Raw genomic sequence first — 15,266 nt, forward strand, 5'->3', positions numbered from 1 at the left:
CTCACGTTGTGACTGCAATAGTTTAACTGTGGTTGTGTGATGTAGCTTCACCCACTGTCTGCTTGTTGAAACATCGTGACCTTATCCATACATAATAATCTAACAATAATAAGCCAACTGTGGCCTGTTTGTCACTGTTACTTTTTTGCATATCTTTCATTCATTTGTTCTATATCTCACTGTCTGTGTCTCTTGTTTCCCTCTCCCCTGATTCTCAGTCTGAAGAAGGGTCTCGACCCGAAACGTCACCTATTCCTTCTCTCCAGAGATGCTGCCCGTCCTGCTGAGTTACTCCAGCTTTTTGTGTCTATCTTCGGTTTAAATCAGGCATCTGCAGTTCCTTCTCTCCAGAGATGCTGCCTGACCCGCTGAGTTACTCCAGCATTTTGTGTATCTGCCGTTCCTTCCTGCACATAGTTTAACCGTGGTTGTGTGATGCTGCTTCACCCACTGTCTAGTTGTTCAAAAACCATGACTTTAAATATCCACACATAATAATCTGTTCCCTATTGCTGCCCGTCACAATTTAGCATTGAGCATTGTCATCCCTTAAATTACGTATTTGCCTCTGGGTGCATTGGAAATCAGGAATCGTGACAACATTCAGCTCCGTCCCGTTTGATCCAAACCAAATTCTCAATCGAGATTGCGCAGCTATCCAATCCATAAAAACCACTGGAGATCTTGATGAAGATCAAATAGCTTGACTGCCTTGACATTTCGACAAAATGGTGGCAACTCTTTGCCTGCTGGTCCCAGAGGTGAATCATCTACCATCCGATACAATCGCCTATCTCTTATATCATATCATATCATATCATATCATATATATACAGCCGGAAACAGACCTTTTCGGCCCACCAAGTCCGTGCCGCCCAGCGATCCCGTACATTAACACTATCCTACACCCACTAGGGACAATTTCTTTTTACATTTACCCATATGGTGGCGCAGCGGTAGAGTTGCTGCCTCACAGCGCCAGAGACCCAAGTTCAACCCTGACTATGGATGCTGTCTGTACGGAGTTTGTACGTTCACCCCGTGACCTCTTGGGTTTTCTCCGAGATCTCCGGTTCCTCCCACACTCCAAAGACGTACACTTTTGTAGGTGTAGGAAAAAAACTGTAGATGCTGGTTTAAATCGAAGGTAGACACAAAATGCTGGAGTAACTCAGCGGTCAGGCAGCATCTCTGGAGAGAAGGATACTTCAAACCTGAGGTAGACACAAAATGCTGGAGTAACTCAGCAGGTCAGGCAGCATCTCTGGAGAGAAGGAATGGTGACGTTTCAGGTTGAGACCCTTCTGAAGAAAGGTCTCGACCCGAAACATCACCCATTCCTTCTCTCCCGAGATGCTGCCCTGACCAGCTGAGTTACCCTAGCATTTTGTGTCTACCTCAGGTTTGTAGGTTAATTGGCTTGGTGTAATTGTAACTTGTCCCTAGTGTGTGTAGGATAGTGTGAGGGGATCGCTGGTCAGCACGGACGCAGTGGGCCAAAGGGCCTGTTTCCGCGCTGCATCTCAAAAACGAAACTAAATCTGAGCAATATCCTTCCCTCTGATATTTTTTCTCTGTGCTCTGCCCGTGGGGTACTTGTGTTTGTCTTGATTGTATTCATTGTCTGATTTATATCACATTACTTGACTGTAGACGCAAATGGTGGAGTAACTCAGCAGGTCACACAGCATCTCCGTAGAGAAGGAATGGGTGACGTTTCAGGCCGAGACCCTTCTTCAGTCTGAAACGTCAACCATTCCTTCTCTCCCGATATGCTGCCTGTCCCGCTGAGTTACTCCAGCATTTTGTGTCTACCTTCGATTTAAACCAGCATCTGCAGCTATTTTCCTACACATCCTGCAAATGTGTAGGAAACATTTCCACTGCAAATTCTCCTCAAGGTATGTCCACTTTGAAGAAGTTCTTCTCCTCCTCTCTTCGACGAGAGTTTATCAACATCCTCTCTCACTGCTCCCCCTCTGTGATTCCTCCTGCCCTCCAGCTCTATGACCACGTTTTGACCCAGACTCGCTATTAAAGTACCTGAAAGAAGGGTCCTCGACCCAAAACGTCACCCATTCCTACTCTCCAGAGACGCTGCCTGACCCGCTCAGTTACTCCAGCATTTTGTGTCCAGCTTCGATTTAAAGCAGCATCTGCAGTTATTTTCCTGCACGTTACTTGACTGCCTTGACGTTTGGACAAGATGGCAACAAAGTGTGGTGATTCTTTGCCTGCCTAGTTGACTGATTTGACTGGATTGTCTGATTTGACTGGATCGCAGGCAAAGCTAAAAGATCTTCACTCTTCCTCGGCACACGCACATCCACCGAGATGCGGCACAGAACGCCACAGAGATCCTTCTGCCCTGTGCCTCTCAAACTTTACAATCCACCGCCTTCTGTCGTTGGATAGACTGAGACTGACTCTCCCCCAATCTTTGCACATCCCCTAAGCCTTTCCACTTTAATTTCATGTTTTTTTGTGTTTTTAATGACTGTTGGCAGATCAATTTCCCTCCTGGGATAAATAAAGTTCTGTCATAGAGTGATACAGTGTGGAAACAGGCCCTTCGGCCCAACTCGCCCACACCGGCCAACAGTGTCTCAGCTACCCTAGTCCCACCTGCCTGCGCTTGGTCCATATCCCTTCAAGCCTGTCCTATCCATGTACCTGTCCAACTGTTTCTTAAATGATGGGTTGGTTTTTAAAAATTTTAGATTTAGAGATACAGCGCGGAAACAGGCCCTTCGGCCCACCGGGTCCGCGCCGCCCAGCGATCCCGCACATTAACACTAACCTACACCCACTAGGGACAATTTTTACATTTGCTCAGCCAATTAACCTACATACTTGCATGTCTTTGGAGTGTGGGAGGAAACCGAAGATCTCGGAGAAAACCCACGCAGGTCACGGGGAAAACGTACGAACTCCGTACAGACGGCGCCCGTAGTCAGGATCGAACCTGAGTCTCCGGCGCTGCATTTGCTGTAAGGCAGCAACTCTACCGCTGCGCCACCGTGCCACCCTGATAGTCCAACCTCAACTACCTCCTCTGGCAGCTCATTCCATACACCCACCACCCTCTGTGTGAAAATGTTACCCCTCAGATTCCTATTAAATCTTTTCCCCTTCACCTTGAACCTATGTCCTCTGGTCCTCGATTCCCCTACTATGGGCAAGAGACTCTGTGTGTCTACTCGATCTATTCCTCTCATGGTTTTTGTGCACCTCTATAAGATCACCCCTCATCCTCCTGCGCTCCATGCCCCGCGCGCCCTATCGTGTATCGTGTCGTGACAGTAATGGACCTGAACCCAATTGCTCTGTGTGTCAAGGTGGAGGAGCGCTCCAAAATGAACCGGCAGAACTCTCCCGCTGCGAAGCCGAAGATGGGGACCACCATATCCGACCCGTCGCTGCAGTCCCTCTCTGAGCCGGTCCCAAACAATTCCACCCAAGCCTCTCAGACGCCGCCCATGCACCGCCCAGTGGAGCCACAGGGAGCCCAGTCAAAGGTGGGTGCGTGCCAGTGAGGGGCTACTTTTATCCTTCCTCTGGGCGGGTGGTCAACCACGGGCTCTGGATAACTTCACGGACACAAATGGTTCGCAGATTCTCCCTGCTCTTGTCAACAGTTACTGCTCCGTCCCGAATACCACTGAAGATAGACGCAAGATGCTGCAGTACTTTAGAAGATTGAGTGAGGGGGGATCTTATAGAAACGTACAACATTCTTAAGGGGTTGGACAGGCTAGATGCGGGAAGATTGTTCCCGATGTTGGGGAAGTCCAGAACAAGGGGTCACAGTTTAAGGATAAGGGGGAAGTCTTTTAGGACTGAGATGAGAAAGTTTTTTTTCCACACAGAGAGTGCTGAATCTGTGGAATTCTCTACCACAGAAGGTAGTTGAGGCCAGTTCATTGGCTATATTTAAGAGGGAGTTAGATGTGGCCCTTGTGGCTAAAGGGATCAGGGGGTATGGAGAGAAGGCAGGTACAGGATACTGAGTTGGATGATCAGCCATGATCATATTGAATGGCGGTGCAGGCTCGAAGGGCCGAATGGCCTACTCCTGCACCTATTTTCTATGTTTCTATGTAACTCAGCGGGACAGGCAGCATCTCTGGATAGAAGGAATGGGCGACGTTTTCTGGTTGAGACCCTTCTTCAGACTGAGACTCTCGACCCGAAAGTTCACCCTTTCCTTCTCTCCAGAGACGTTGCCTGACCCGCTGAGTTACTCCAGCATTTGGGGTCTAGAGTTTAAACCAGCATCTGCAGTTCCTCCCTACCCAATATCATAATCTTAATCATAATCATGCTTTATTAGCCAAGTATGTTTTGCAACATATGATGAATTTCATTTGCCACACAGTCACACCAATAAAAAGCTACAGGACACACAAAATACACTTCAACATGAAAAGTATTTCCATTAGAAAGCTAATGGCATGTTGGCCTTCATAACGAGAGGATTTCAGTATAGGCGTAAAGAGGTTCTTCTGCAGTTGTACAGGGCCCTGGTAAGACCACATATGGAGTATTGTGTACAGGTTTGGTCTCCTAATTTGAGGAAGGACATCCTTGTAGTTGAGGCAGTGCAGCGTAGGTTCACGAGATTGATCCCTAGGATGGCGGGACTGTCATATGAGGAAAGATTGAAAAGACTGGAGTTTAGAAGGGTGGGAGGGGATCTTATAGAAACATATAAAATCATAAAAGGACTGGACAAGCTAGATGCAGGAAAAATGTTCCCAATGTTGGGGGAGTCCAGAACCAGGGGCCACACAGTCTTAGAATAAAGGGGAGGCCATTTAAACCTGAGGTGAGAAAAAGCTTTTTACCCAGAGAGTTGTGAATTTGTGGAATTCTCTGCCACAGAGGGCAGTGGAGGCCAAATCACTGGATGGATTTAAGAGAGAGTTAGATAGAGCTCTAGGGGCTAGTGGAATCAAGGGATATGGGGAGAAGGCAGGCACGGGTTACTGATTGTGGATGATCAGCCATGATCACATTGAATGGCGGTGCTGGCTCGAAGGGCTGAATGGCCTCCTCCTGCACCTATTTTCTATGTTTCTATGAACATCCACCACAGTGACTCCTCCACATTCCTCACTGTGATGGAAGGCGAAAAATAGTTCAATCTCTTTCCTCCTTTGTTCTCCCTCGAGCCTTCCGTTGACGGGACGATCTTGCTCGCGAGGCGTTTGGGCCCTCGCGTCGTGGCGCTCAAGCTCCTGCATCGGGGGGAGGGAGGGGGGGAGTCTCAGCTTCCCCCGCACCGGGCGATCCGACCTGGGTCGGATCATAATAATATAATAATATAATATATTCCTTTATTTGTCCCACACCGGGGAAATTTGCAGTTAGACAATAGACAATAGGTGCAGGAGGAGGCCATTCGGCCCTTCAAGCCAGCACCGCCATTCAATGTGATCATGGCTGATCATTCTCAATCAGTTACAGCAGCAAAGTGGATAGCAAGAGACATTCGTTATATATAAAAGTAAAGACAAGGATAATTGTCATCATTTACTGTGTTTTTCCTTTACTGTTGACTGGTCTGTTGACGCGTCTGCTGGGAGCAGTGCTGGTTGTGCAGTCTCACAGCAGCAGGAAGGGAGGACCTCCTATATCTCTCCTTCACGCACTTGGGGTGAAGGAGTCTGTCACTGAAGGAGCTACTCAGTGCAGTGACAGTGTCCTGCATGGGGTGGGAGTCGTTGTCCAGCAGCCATGTTATCTTTGCCAACATCCTCCTCTCTCCCACCACCTGCACTGAGTCGAGGGGGCAACCCAGGACAGAGCTGGCCTTCCTGACCAGCTTGTCGAGTCTCTTCCCTTCCACCGCTGAGATGCTGCTGCTCCAGCAGACCACTCCATAGAAAATGGCCGATGCAACCACCGTGTTGTAGAAGGTCCTTAGGAATGCCCCCTGCACTCCTAAGGACCCGAGTCTCCTCAGCAGGTAAAGTCTGCTCTGGCCCTTTTTGTACAGTGCATTGATATTGTTGGTCCAGTCCAGTTTATTGTTGAGGTAAACACCCAGGTACTTATAAGAGTCCACCCTCCCGATGTCCATTCCCTGGATGTTCACCGGTGTGGGAAATCTACCACCATCTCCTACTCATTGAAGCAGATGAAACATTACGGCTGTAGGCTCAGTAAGCGGGCCCCTAATCCGACCTTGCATGTCAAATTGTTTGCATTTCGTACTGGAGAGCGATGTTTTTCCACGCAGAAAACCAACAGAAAATGCCAACTCCGCTGGCGTTTTATTGCTGCTCCTCAACCTCGTTCATAAAACTCCGAAGAAGGGTCCCGACCAAAATGTCGTCTATCCGTTTCCTTCCGCAGATGCTGCCTGACCCGCTGAGTTCCTCCAGCACTTTGTTTTTTGTTTTTTGTTTGGATTTCAGCATCAATGGCAGGGCACTAGGGAGTGTTGTAAAGCAGAGGGATCTTGGAGTTCAGGTACATAGTTCCTTGCAGTGGCGTCGCAGGTAGACAGGGTAGTCAAGAAGGCTTTTGGAACATTGGCCTTCATCAGTCAGGGTTTGAGCATCAGAATCAGAATCAGAATAACCTTTATTGTCATCCAAAAAAAACAAGTCTTTTGGACGTAATTTTGTCACCCACAGTCCAACAAACAATAAGAGCAATAAAAAATAAGCAATTACACACACAATCACACAAAAAGAAACATCCCTCACAGTGAGTCTCCTCCAGTCTCCTCCTCACTGTGATGGAAGGCCAGAATGCCTTTTCTCTTCCCCTGCCGTCTTCTCCCGCGGTCAGGCTGTTGGCGTTGCCACGTTCCAGGTTGCAGTTAGTCATAGAGTCACACAGTGTGGACAACTTGCCCACACCGACCAACATGTCCCATCTCCACGAGTCCCACTAGCCTGCGTTTGGCCCCGTGTCCCTCTAAACCAGTCCTCCCCATGTAACTGACTAAATGCACACCTCAAACTCTCTTTCAGTTTCAAGTGGCGCACCTAGTTGCACTGAAACCGTCCGTGCAGGTTCCACGGTCTCAGTCGCTCCAAGACCAGCCGACCAAGAACGTCGCCGCCTTCCCCAGCCAGGAGCAGGAGCAGGAGCCGGCACCGGTGAAGCGCGGTGAGATGCTGCGCCAGAACTCGGACCCCACCTCCGAGACCCCCCCCCGTGCTGCCTCCCCGCACCATCCGGGACGACTCTGGCCCGTGGGTGAAGAAGGCAGAAGAAGCACCGCCAAAGGTAATGCTAGTCTAGTCTAGTTTAGAGATACAGCGTGGAAACAGGCCCTTCTGCCCATCGAGTCTGCGCCGACCAGCGATCCCCACGCACTAGGGACAATTTACACTTGTATCAAGCCAATTAACCTACAAACCTGTAGGTCTTTGGAGTGTGGCAGGAAACTGAAAAGACTGGAGCGACTAGATTTAGATGTATTAGATTTAGAGATACCGCGCGGAAACAGGCCCTTCGGCCCACCGAGTCCGTGCCGCCCAGCGATCCCCGCACACTAACACTATCCCACACACACTAGGGACAATTTTTACATTCACCCAGTCAATTAAGCTACATACCTGTACGTCTTTGGACTAGGCTTGTATACACTGGAATTTAGAAGTATGAGAGGAGATCTTATCGAAACGATATAAGATTATTAAGGGGTTGGACACGTTAGAGGCAGGAAACATGTTCCCGATGTTGGGGGAGTCCAGAACCAGGGGCCACAGTTTAAGAATAAGGGGTCGGCCATTTAGAACGGAAATGAGGAAAAACTTTTTCAGTCAGAGAGTTGTAAATCTGTGGAATTCACTACCTCAGAAGGCAGTGGAGGCCAATTCTCTGAATGCATTCAAGAGAGAGCTAGATAGAGCTCTTAAGGATAGCAGAGTCAGGGGGTATGGGGAGAAGACAGGAACGGGGTACTGATTGAGAATGATCAGCCATGATCACATTGAATGGTGGTGCTGGCTCGAAGGGCCGAATGGCCTCCTCTTGCACCTATTGTCTATTATCTCGGAGAAAACCCACGCAGTCTTGGGGAGATCTCCGTACAGACAGCTCCCGTAGTCGGGATTGAACCCGGGTCTCTAGCGCTGTAAGCGCTGTAAGACAGCAACTCTAGCCACTGTTACCTTAGCTTGGCCTTTGCATCAGTCAGAGTATTGAGTATAGGTTATAGACGTTGGGAGGTCATGTTGCAGTCATACAAGGATGTGCTGGCTCTGGAGAGGGTCCAGAGGAGGTTTACGAGAATGATCCCGGGAATGACTGGGTTTAATATACGATGAGCGTTTGTGGGCACTGGGCCTGTACTCGCTGGAGCTTAGAAGGATGAGGGGGGACCTCATTGAAACGTACAGAATAGTGAGCGGCCTGGATAGAGTGGATGTGGAGAGGATGTTTCCACTGGTGGGAGAGTCTAGGACCAGAGGGCACAGCCTCAGAATTAAAGGACGTCCCTTTAGGAAGGAGATGAGGAGGAATTTCTTTAGTCAGAGGGCGGTGAATCTGTGGAATTCATTGCCACAGACGGCTGTGGAGGCCACAAGTCAGTGGATATTATTCAGGCAGAGATAGATAGATTGTTGATTAGTGCGGGTGTCAGGGGTTATGGGGAGAAGGCAGGAGAATGGGGTGAATGGGGTAAAGAGGGAGAGATAGATCAGCCATGATTGAACGTCGGAGAAGGCTAGAGGGGCCGGATGGCTTAATTCTGCTCCTATCCTTTATGATCCTTATAAGATGTTGGTGAGGCCACATTTAGACTATTGTGTTCAGTTCTGGGGACCATGTTACAGGAAAGATGGTGTCAAGTTGGAAAGGGTACAGAGAAGATTTACGAGGATGTTGTCAGGAGGGCCTGAGCTACAGGGAGAGGTTGAGCAGGCTGGGACTCTATTCCTTGGAGCGCAGGAGGATGAGGGGTGATCTTATAGAGGGGTACAAAATCATGAGAGGAATCAACCGAGTTTCTTGCCCAGAGTGGTGGAATCGAGAACCATAGGTTTAAGGTGAAGGGGGAAAGATTTAAGAGGAATCTGAGGGGTGACCTTTACAGGAATCTTGAGTGGTACACAGGTGGTGGTGGGTGCATGGAACAAGCTGCCAGAGGAGGTAGTTGAGGCTGGGGCTATCACATCGTTTAAGAAACAGTTAGACAGGTACATGGATAGGACAGGTTTGGAGGGATATGGGCCAAACGCAGGCAGGTGGGACTAGTGTAGCTGGGACATGTTGGCCGGTGTGGGCAAGTTGGGCCGAAGGGCCTGTTTCCACGCAGTTTGACTCTGAGCTTGTCCAAAACAAAGAGAATCGCGTACCTGTTGTACGCTCAAACAAATTGGCAATGCTTCTGCTATCTTAACATATTAGTGTAGCTGAGTAGATTGAATTGTCTTATATTCGTTGGGTCGTGTGGATTGACCCGTAGTGTTGTTCAGCCTGGGAACAGGCCCTTTGGCCCAACTTCCACATGTTGACCAAGGTGCCCCATCTACACTCATCCCACCTGCCTTTCTTTGCCCCATAACCTTCTGAACCTTTCCTATCCATGAGCCTGTCCAAAGGTCTTTTAAATGTTGTTATAGTACCGAGCATGTCTTTGAGTTAAGGCTAAAGAACGCAAAGTGCTGGAGTAAACTCAGTGGGTCGGGCAGCATCTCTGGAGGACACGGACAGGTGACGTTTCAGGTCGGGACCCTGCTTCACACATTGTGTGTGGAGGGGAAGGAGGAAAGGTAGTTGAAAGCGAGGCAGGTAACAGGTGAACAACGTCAATGGCCAGCTGGTTGGAGCAAAGGCCTGAGGTTAAAACAGAAGATAAAAGGGTTGAAGGGTTGCAAATTGTGAAGCTAGAGGAAGGAATGTGTTAGGAGATAAATAGGTTTGAGAGGAGGGGGGGTAGAAACATATAAAATAGGTGCAGGAGGAGGCCATTTGGCCCTTCGAGCCAGCACCACCATTCATTGTGATCATGGCTGATCATCCACAATCAGTAACCCGTGCCTGCCTTCTCCCCACATTCCTTGATTCCGCTGGCCCCTAGAGCTCTATCTAACTCTCTCTTAAATCCATCCAGTGATTTGGCCTCCACTGCCCTCTGTGGCAGAGAATTCCACACATTCACAACTCTCTGGGTGAAGAAGTGTTTTCTCAGCATAACATATAAAAATTTCACTTGATAAAGTTCGACGTATATAAGTCATATATACAGTACAAAACAATATGCCTGTAATGCTTTCAGAATTAGAAGAGATGTATTCCACAATTTTTCACATTTTTGGTAATACACGTGACTAAGAATGGCTTCTTGAACAACCAGAATTTGATAGCAGAAATCAGCGCAGATAACTAAAACTTTGTATGGAAGGTTTTAACTATTTTAAAGGAGGAGAGGTGATCTTATGGAGGTGTACAAAATCGTGAGAGGAATAGATCAAATAGATGCACAGAGTCTCTTGCCCAGAGTAGGGGAATCGAGAACCAGAGGACATAGTTTTAAGGTGAGGGGGGAAAAGATTTAATAGAAACCGAGAGGTAACTTTTTAACGCAAAGGGTGGTGGGTGTATGGAACGAGCTGCCGGAGGAGGTAGTTGAGGCAGGGGCTGTTGCAATGTTTAAGAAGCATTTAGACAGGTACATGGATGGGACAGGTTTGGAGGGATATGGACCAAGCGCAGGCAGGTGAGACTAGTGTAGATGGGACATGTTGGCCGGTGTGTGGGCAGGTTGGGCTTGTTTCCACACTGTAAGACTCCATGACTCTATGAGTGGTATATGTTGAAGAAGAGATTTCAGAGGCTGGGGTCTGGATGACTCACAGGACAACAGCTGATTTAGACTTCAGAGATACAGCTCGGAAACAAGCCTTTCGGCCCACTGAGTCCGCGCCGATATCACTATCCCTGCACACTGGGGACAATCTACAATTTTTACCAGAGCCAATTAACCTACAAACCTGTACTTCTTTGGAGTGTGGGAGGAAACCGGAGCACCCGGAGAAAACCCACGCGGGTCACGGGGAGAACGTACAAACTCAGTACAGACAACCACCCGTAGACGCGATCGAACCTGAGTCTCTGGCGCTGTGAGGCAGTAACTCTACCGCTGCGCCACCGTGCCGCCCCTGATGGTGGGTTAAAGGGCAAAGGAGAGAGGCAGACACAGGGAATGGCTTACAAATAAAAGACAAAAAGTGCTGGAGTAACTCGGCAGGTCGGGCAGCATCTCTGGAGGCAATGGTCGGACGATATCTCGAATCGGGACCCTTCAGACTTTTCAGAGAAGCAGACTTTTCTTTGGTATCTTCCCTATCTGAACTAACAACAAAAAAAACTCTGATTATCTCACTGTCTTTTGTACCAATGAATGTAGCAAATTAGCTGTAATTCTACCCAGTTAAGTTACTGTAGTTTAATCATTGATTGCATGTAAACTTCTTTGAGTTAGTTCCTGGAGATGAAGTAGGAAAAATAACTGCAGATGCTGGTTTAAATTGAAGGCAGGAACAAAATGCTGGAGTAACTCAGCAGGTCAGGCAGGATCTCTGGGGAGAAGGAATGGGTGATGTTTCAGGCATCCCGCCCCTACCCCTGACATCAGTCTGAAGAAGGGTCTCGACCTGAAACGTCACCCATTCCTTCTCTCCAGAGATGCTGCCTGACCTGCTGAGTTACTCCAGCATTTTAGACAATAGACAATAGGTGCAGGAGTAGGCCATTCGGCCCTTCGAGCCAGCACCACCATTCAATGTGATCATGGCTGATCATTCACAATCAGTACCCCGTTCCTGCCCTCTCCCCATACCCCCTGACTCCGCTATCCTTAAGAGCTCTATATAACTCTCTCTTGAATGCATTCAGAGAATTGGCCTCCACTGCCTTCTGAGGCAGAGAATTCCACAGATTCACAACTCTCTGACTGAAAAAGTTTTTCCTCATCTCCGTTCTAAATGGCCTACCCCTTATTCTTAAACTGTGGCCCCTGGTTCTGGACTCCCCCAACATTGGGAACATGTTTCCTGCCTCTAACGTGTCCAACCCCTTAATAATCTTATATGTTTCGATAAGATCCCCTCTCATCCTTCTAAATTCCAGTGTGTACAAGCCCAGTCGTTCCAGTCTTTCAACATATGACAGTCCCGCCATTCTGGGAATTAAACTGGTAAAACTACGCTGCACGCCCTCGATAGCAAGAATATCCTTTGTGTCTACCTTCGATTTTTACCAGCATCTGCAGTTTTTTTTCCTACAAGTCCAAGGTGTAGTTGTCCACCAGAGAAAGATGAAGCCACACACGAGATCTCACAGCCGTAAATCCACGCATAATCCAGGGTGGGCTTGTTCTTGTAAACTGCATTGAACTGTGTTTTTGTTTTTGGCTGAAGGTTCCTCAAAGAACGACCTCCATAGCCACAGCATTGAATAGCAGCAGCGCTTTGCTAAACCGCCCAGGACAGGCGCCGCGTGCAAGGTAATGCCAATGACTCGATGCGGTAACAGTTAACATAGAAAACGTGGAAGATAGGTGGAGGAGGAGGCCATTCGGCCCTTCGAGCCAGCACCGACATTCATTGTGATCATGGCTGACCGTCCACAATCAGTAACCCGTGCCTGCCTTCTCCCCATACCCCTTGATTCCACTTGCCCCTAGAGCTCTATCTAACTCTCTTTTAAATCCATCCAGTGAATCGGCCTCCACTGCCCTCTGTGGCAGAGAATTCCACAAATTCACAACTCTCTGGGTGAAAAAGTTCCTTCTCACCTCAGGTTTAAATGGCCTCCCCTCTATTCCTAGACTGTGTGGGCCCTGGTTCTGGACTCCCCCAACATTGGGAACATTTTTCCTGCATCTAGCTTGTCCAGTCCTTTTATGATTTTATATGTTTCTATAAGATCCCCTCTCATCCTTCTAAACTCCAGTGAATACAAGCAAAGTATTTCCAATCTTTCCTCGTATGACAGTCCCTCCATCCCGGGGATTAACCTGGTGAACCTACGCTGCACTGCCTCAATTACAAGGATGTCCTTCCTCAAATTAGGGTTTTTTTCTCATCTCAGTTTTCAATGGCCTACCCTTTATTCTTAGTCTGTGTGGCCCCTGGTTCTGGACTCCCCCAACTTTGGAGGTATCCCTTTGTATCCCAGTTGTATCCCTTCCAGCTTTCATAAGTATTCTCCATAACTTACGCACAGGTTTTAGTATAACAGTATAACAGTATAACAGAGCTTTATTTGTCATTCGGTACCAAGGTACCGAACGAAACTACATAGCAGTCATACAAAAAAAGAACACAAGACACATAACCCCAACACAAACGTCCATCACAGTGACTCCAAACACCCCCTCACTGTGATGGAGGCAACAAAACTTCCACTCTCTTCCCCACGCCCACGGACAGACAGCTCGTCCCCGACCGACCCGCACAGTCCCCGCAAGGGGATGGAAGTCACCGCGGCCAAGCCGCACCGGGCGCTGAAACGTCTCGCGGCCGAACCGGGCGATGGAAGGCCCCGCGACCAAGCCTTGCGCAGCTAAGTCCCGTGGCCGAGCCGCACCGGGCGATGTTAAGTCCCGCGGCCGAACCGCACCAGCGATGAAAAGTCCCGCGGCCGAGCCGCACCAGCGATGGAAAGCCCCGCGGCCGAGCCGCACCGGGCGATGTTAAGTCCAGCGGCCGAGCCGCACCAGCGATGAAAAGTCCCGCGGCCAAGCTGCACCAGCGATGTAAAGCCCCGCGGCCGAGCCGCACCGGGCGATGTTAAGTCCCGCGGCCGAGCCGCACCGGGCGATGTTAAGTCCCGCGGCCGAGCCGCACCAGCGATGAAAAGTCCCGCGGCCGAGCTGCACCGGGCGATGTAAAGTCCCGCGGCCGAGCCGCACCGGGCGATGTTAGGCTACGTGGCCGAGCTGCACCGGGCACTATTAAGTCCAGCGGCCGAGCCGCACCAGCGATGTAAAGTCCCGCAGCCAAGCCGCACCGGGCGATGAAAAGTCCCGCGGCCGAGCCGCACCGGGCGATGAAAAGTCCCGCGGCCGAGCCGCACCGGGCACTGTTAAGTCCAGCGGCCAAGCCGCACCGGGCGATGTAAAGTCCAGCGGCCGAGCCGCACCGGGCGATGTTAGGCCCCGCGGCCGAGCCGCACCCTGCGCCGTGAGGAAGAGATCTAAAAGAGAAAAGTTTCCCCCACCACCCCCCCCCACCCCACACCACCCACACCACCACCCCCCATACACAACCAAAAAAATACAAAAACCATCCCAACACCGACACACAACAAAACAAAAAAAAAGGAAAAAAGACGAACAGACTGCTAGCGAGCCGCAGACGTTAGGCGCCGCCACTTTAGAGATACAGCAGGGAAACGGCCCCATCAGCCCACCGAGCCCGCAGTGACTCCACCACTAAAGGGGGAGGAGTTGGGGATGATCAAACACATCACAAAGACAGCCTTCTTCCACCTCAAAAACATTGCCCGTCTCCGTCTATCCCTCTCCTCCACAGCTGCAGAAACCCTCATCCACGCCTTCATCACCTCCCGTCTGGACTACTGCAACAGCCTCCTCTATGGCGCACCCTCAAAAATCATCAATAAACTTCAATACATTCAAAACTCCGCTGCCCGTCTACTCACACACACCTCGATCCGTGACCATATCACCCCCGTCCTTTATAAACTCCACTGGCTCCCCATCCCCCAGAGAATCCAGTACAAAATCCTCCTCATAACCTATAAAGCCCTCCATAACCTGGCCCCATCCTACCTGACCGACCTCCCCCACAGGCACACTCCCACCTGCACCCTCCGCTCTGCCGCTGCCAATCTCCAATCCCCCCCACATCCGGACTAAACTCAGATCCTGGGGGGACAGGGCTTTCTCCATCGCTGCTCCCACCCTATGGAACTCACTACCCCAAACCGTTAGAGACTCCTCCACACTCACCACATTCAAAACATCGCTGAAGTCTCACCTGTTCAGTACTGCCTTCAACCACTGAAGGTCACCTCACCTTCTGTCTCCTTTCTCTGTTCATTTATTTATTTACTTATTTATCTATTTATTCATTTCCCTATGTTCTCAAAATCTCTGTAAAGCGTCTTTGAGTATATGAAAAGCGCTATATAAATAAAATGTATTATTATTATTATTATGATCACAGTGAATGGCGGTGCTGGCTCGAAGGGCCAAATGGCCTCCTCCTGCACCTATTTTCTATTGAGTTTGATAGCCACAGGGAAGAAGGATCACCTGTGGCGTTGTG

General features: G+C 49.5%; 1 protein-coding gene across 1 annotated transcript in view; it reads left to right on the forward strand.

The window, feature by feature from the left end:
* The window catches only part of LOC144609310 (misshapen-like kinase 1), a 161,055-nt gene that overhangs the window by 112,193 nt on the left and 33,596 nt on the right, over nucleotides 1–15,266 (forward strand). The window contains 4 exon segments of the mRNA XM_078427741.1: nucleotides 3,339–3,518; nucleotides 6,987–7,168; nucleotides 7,170–7,245; nucleotides 12,390–12,475. Coding sequence (XP_078283867.1) covers nucleotides 3,339–3,518; nucleotides 6,987–7,168; nucleotides 7,170–7,245; nucleotides 12,390–12,475 — 524 coding nt within the window.

This window comes from Rhinoraja longicauda, chromosome 34, assembly GCF_053455715.1.
Source record: "Rhinoraja longicauda isolate Sanriku21f chromosome 34, sRhiLon1.1, whole genome shotgun sequence".
Classification (NCBI taxonomy): domain Eukaryota; kingdom Metazoa; phylum Chordata; class Chondrichthyes; order Rajiformes; family Arhynchobatidae; genus Rhinoraja; species Rhinoraja longicauda.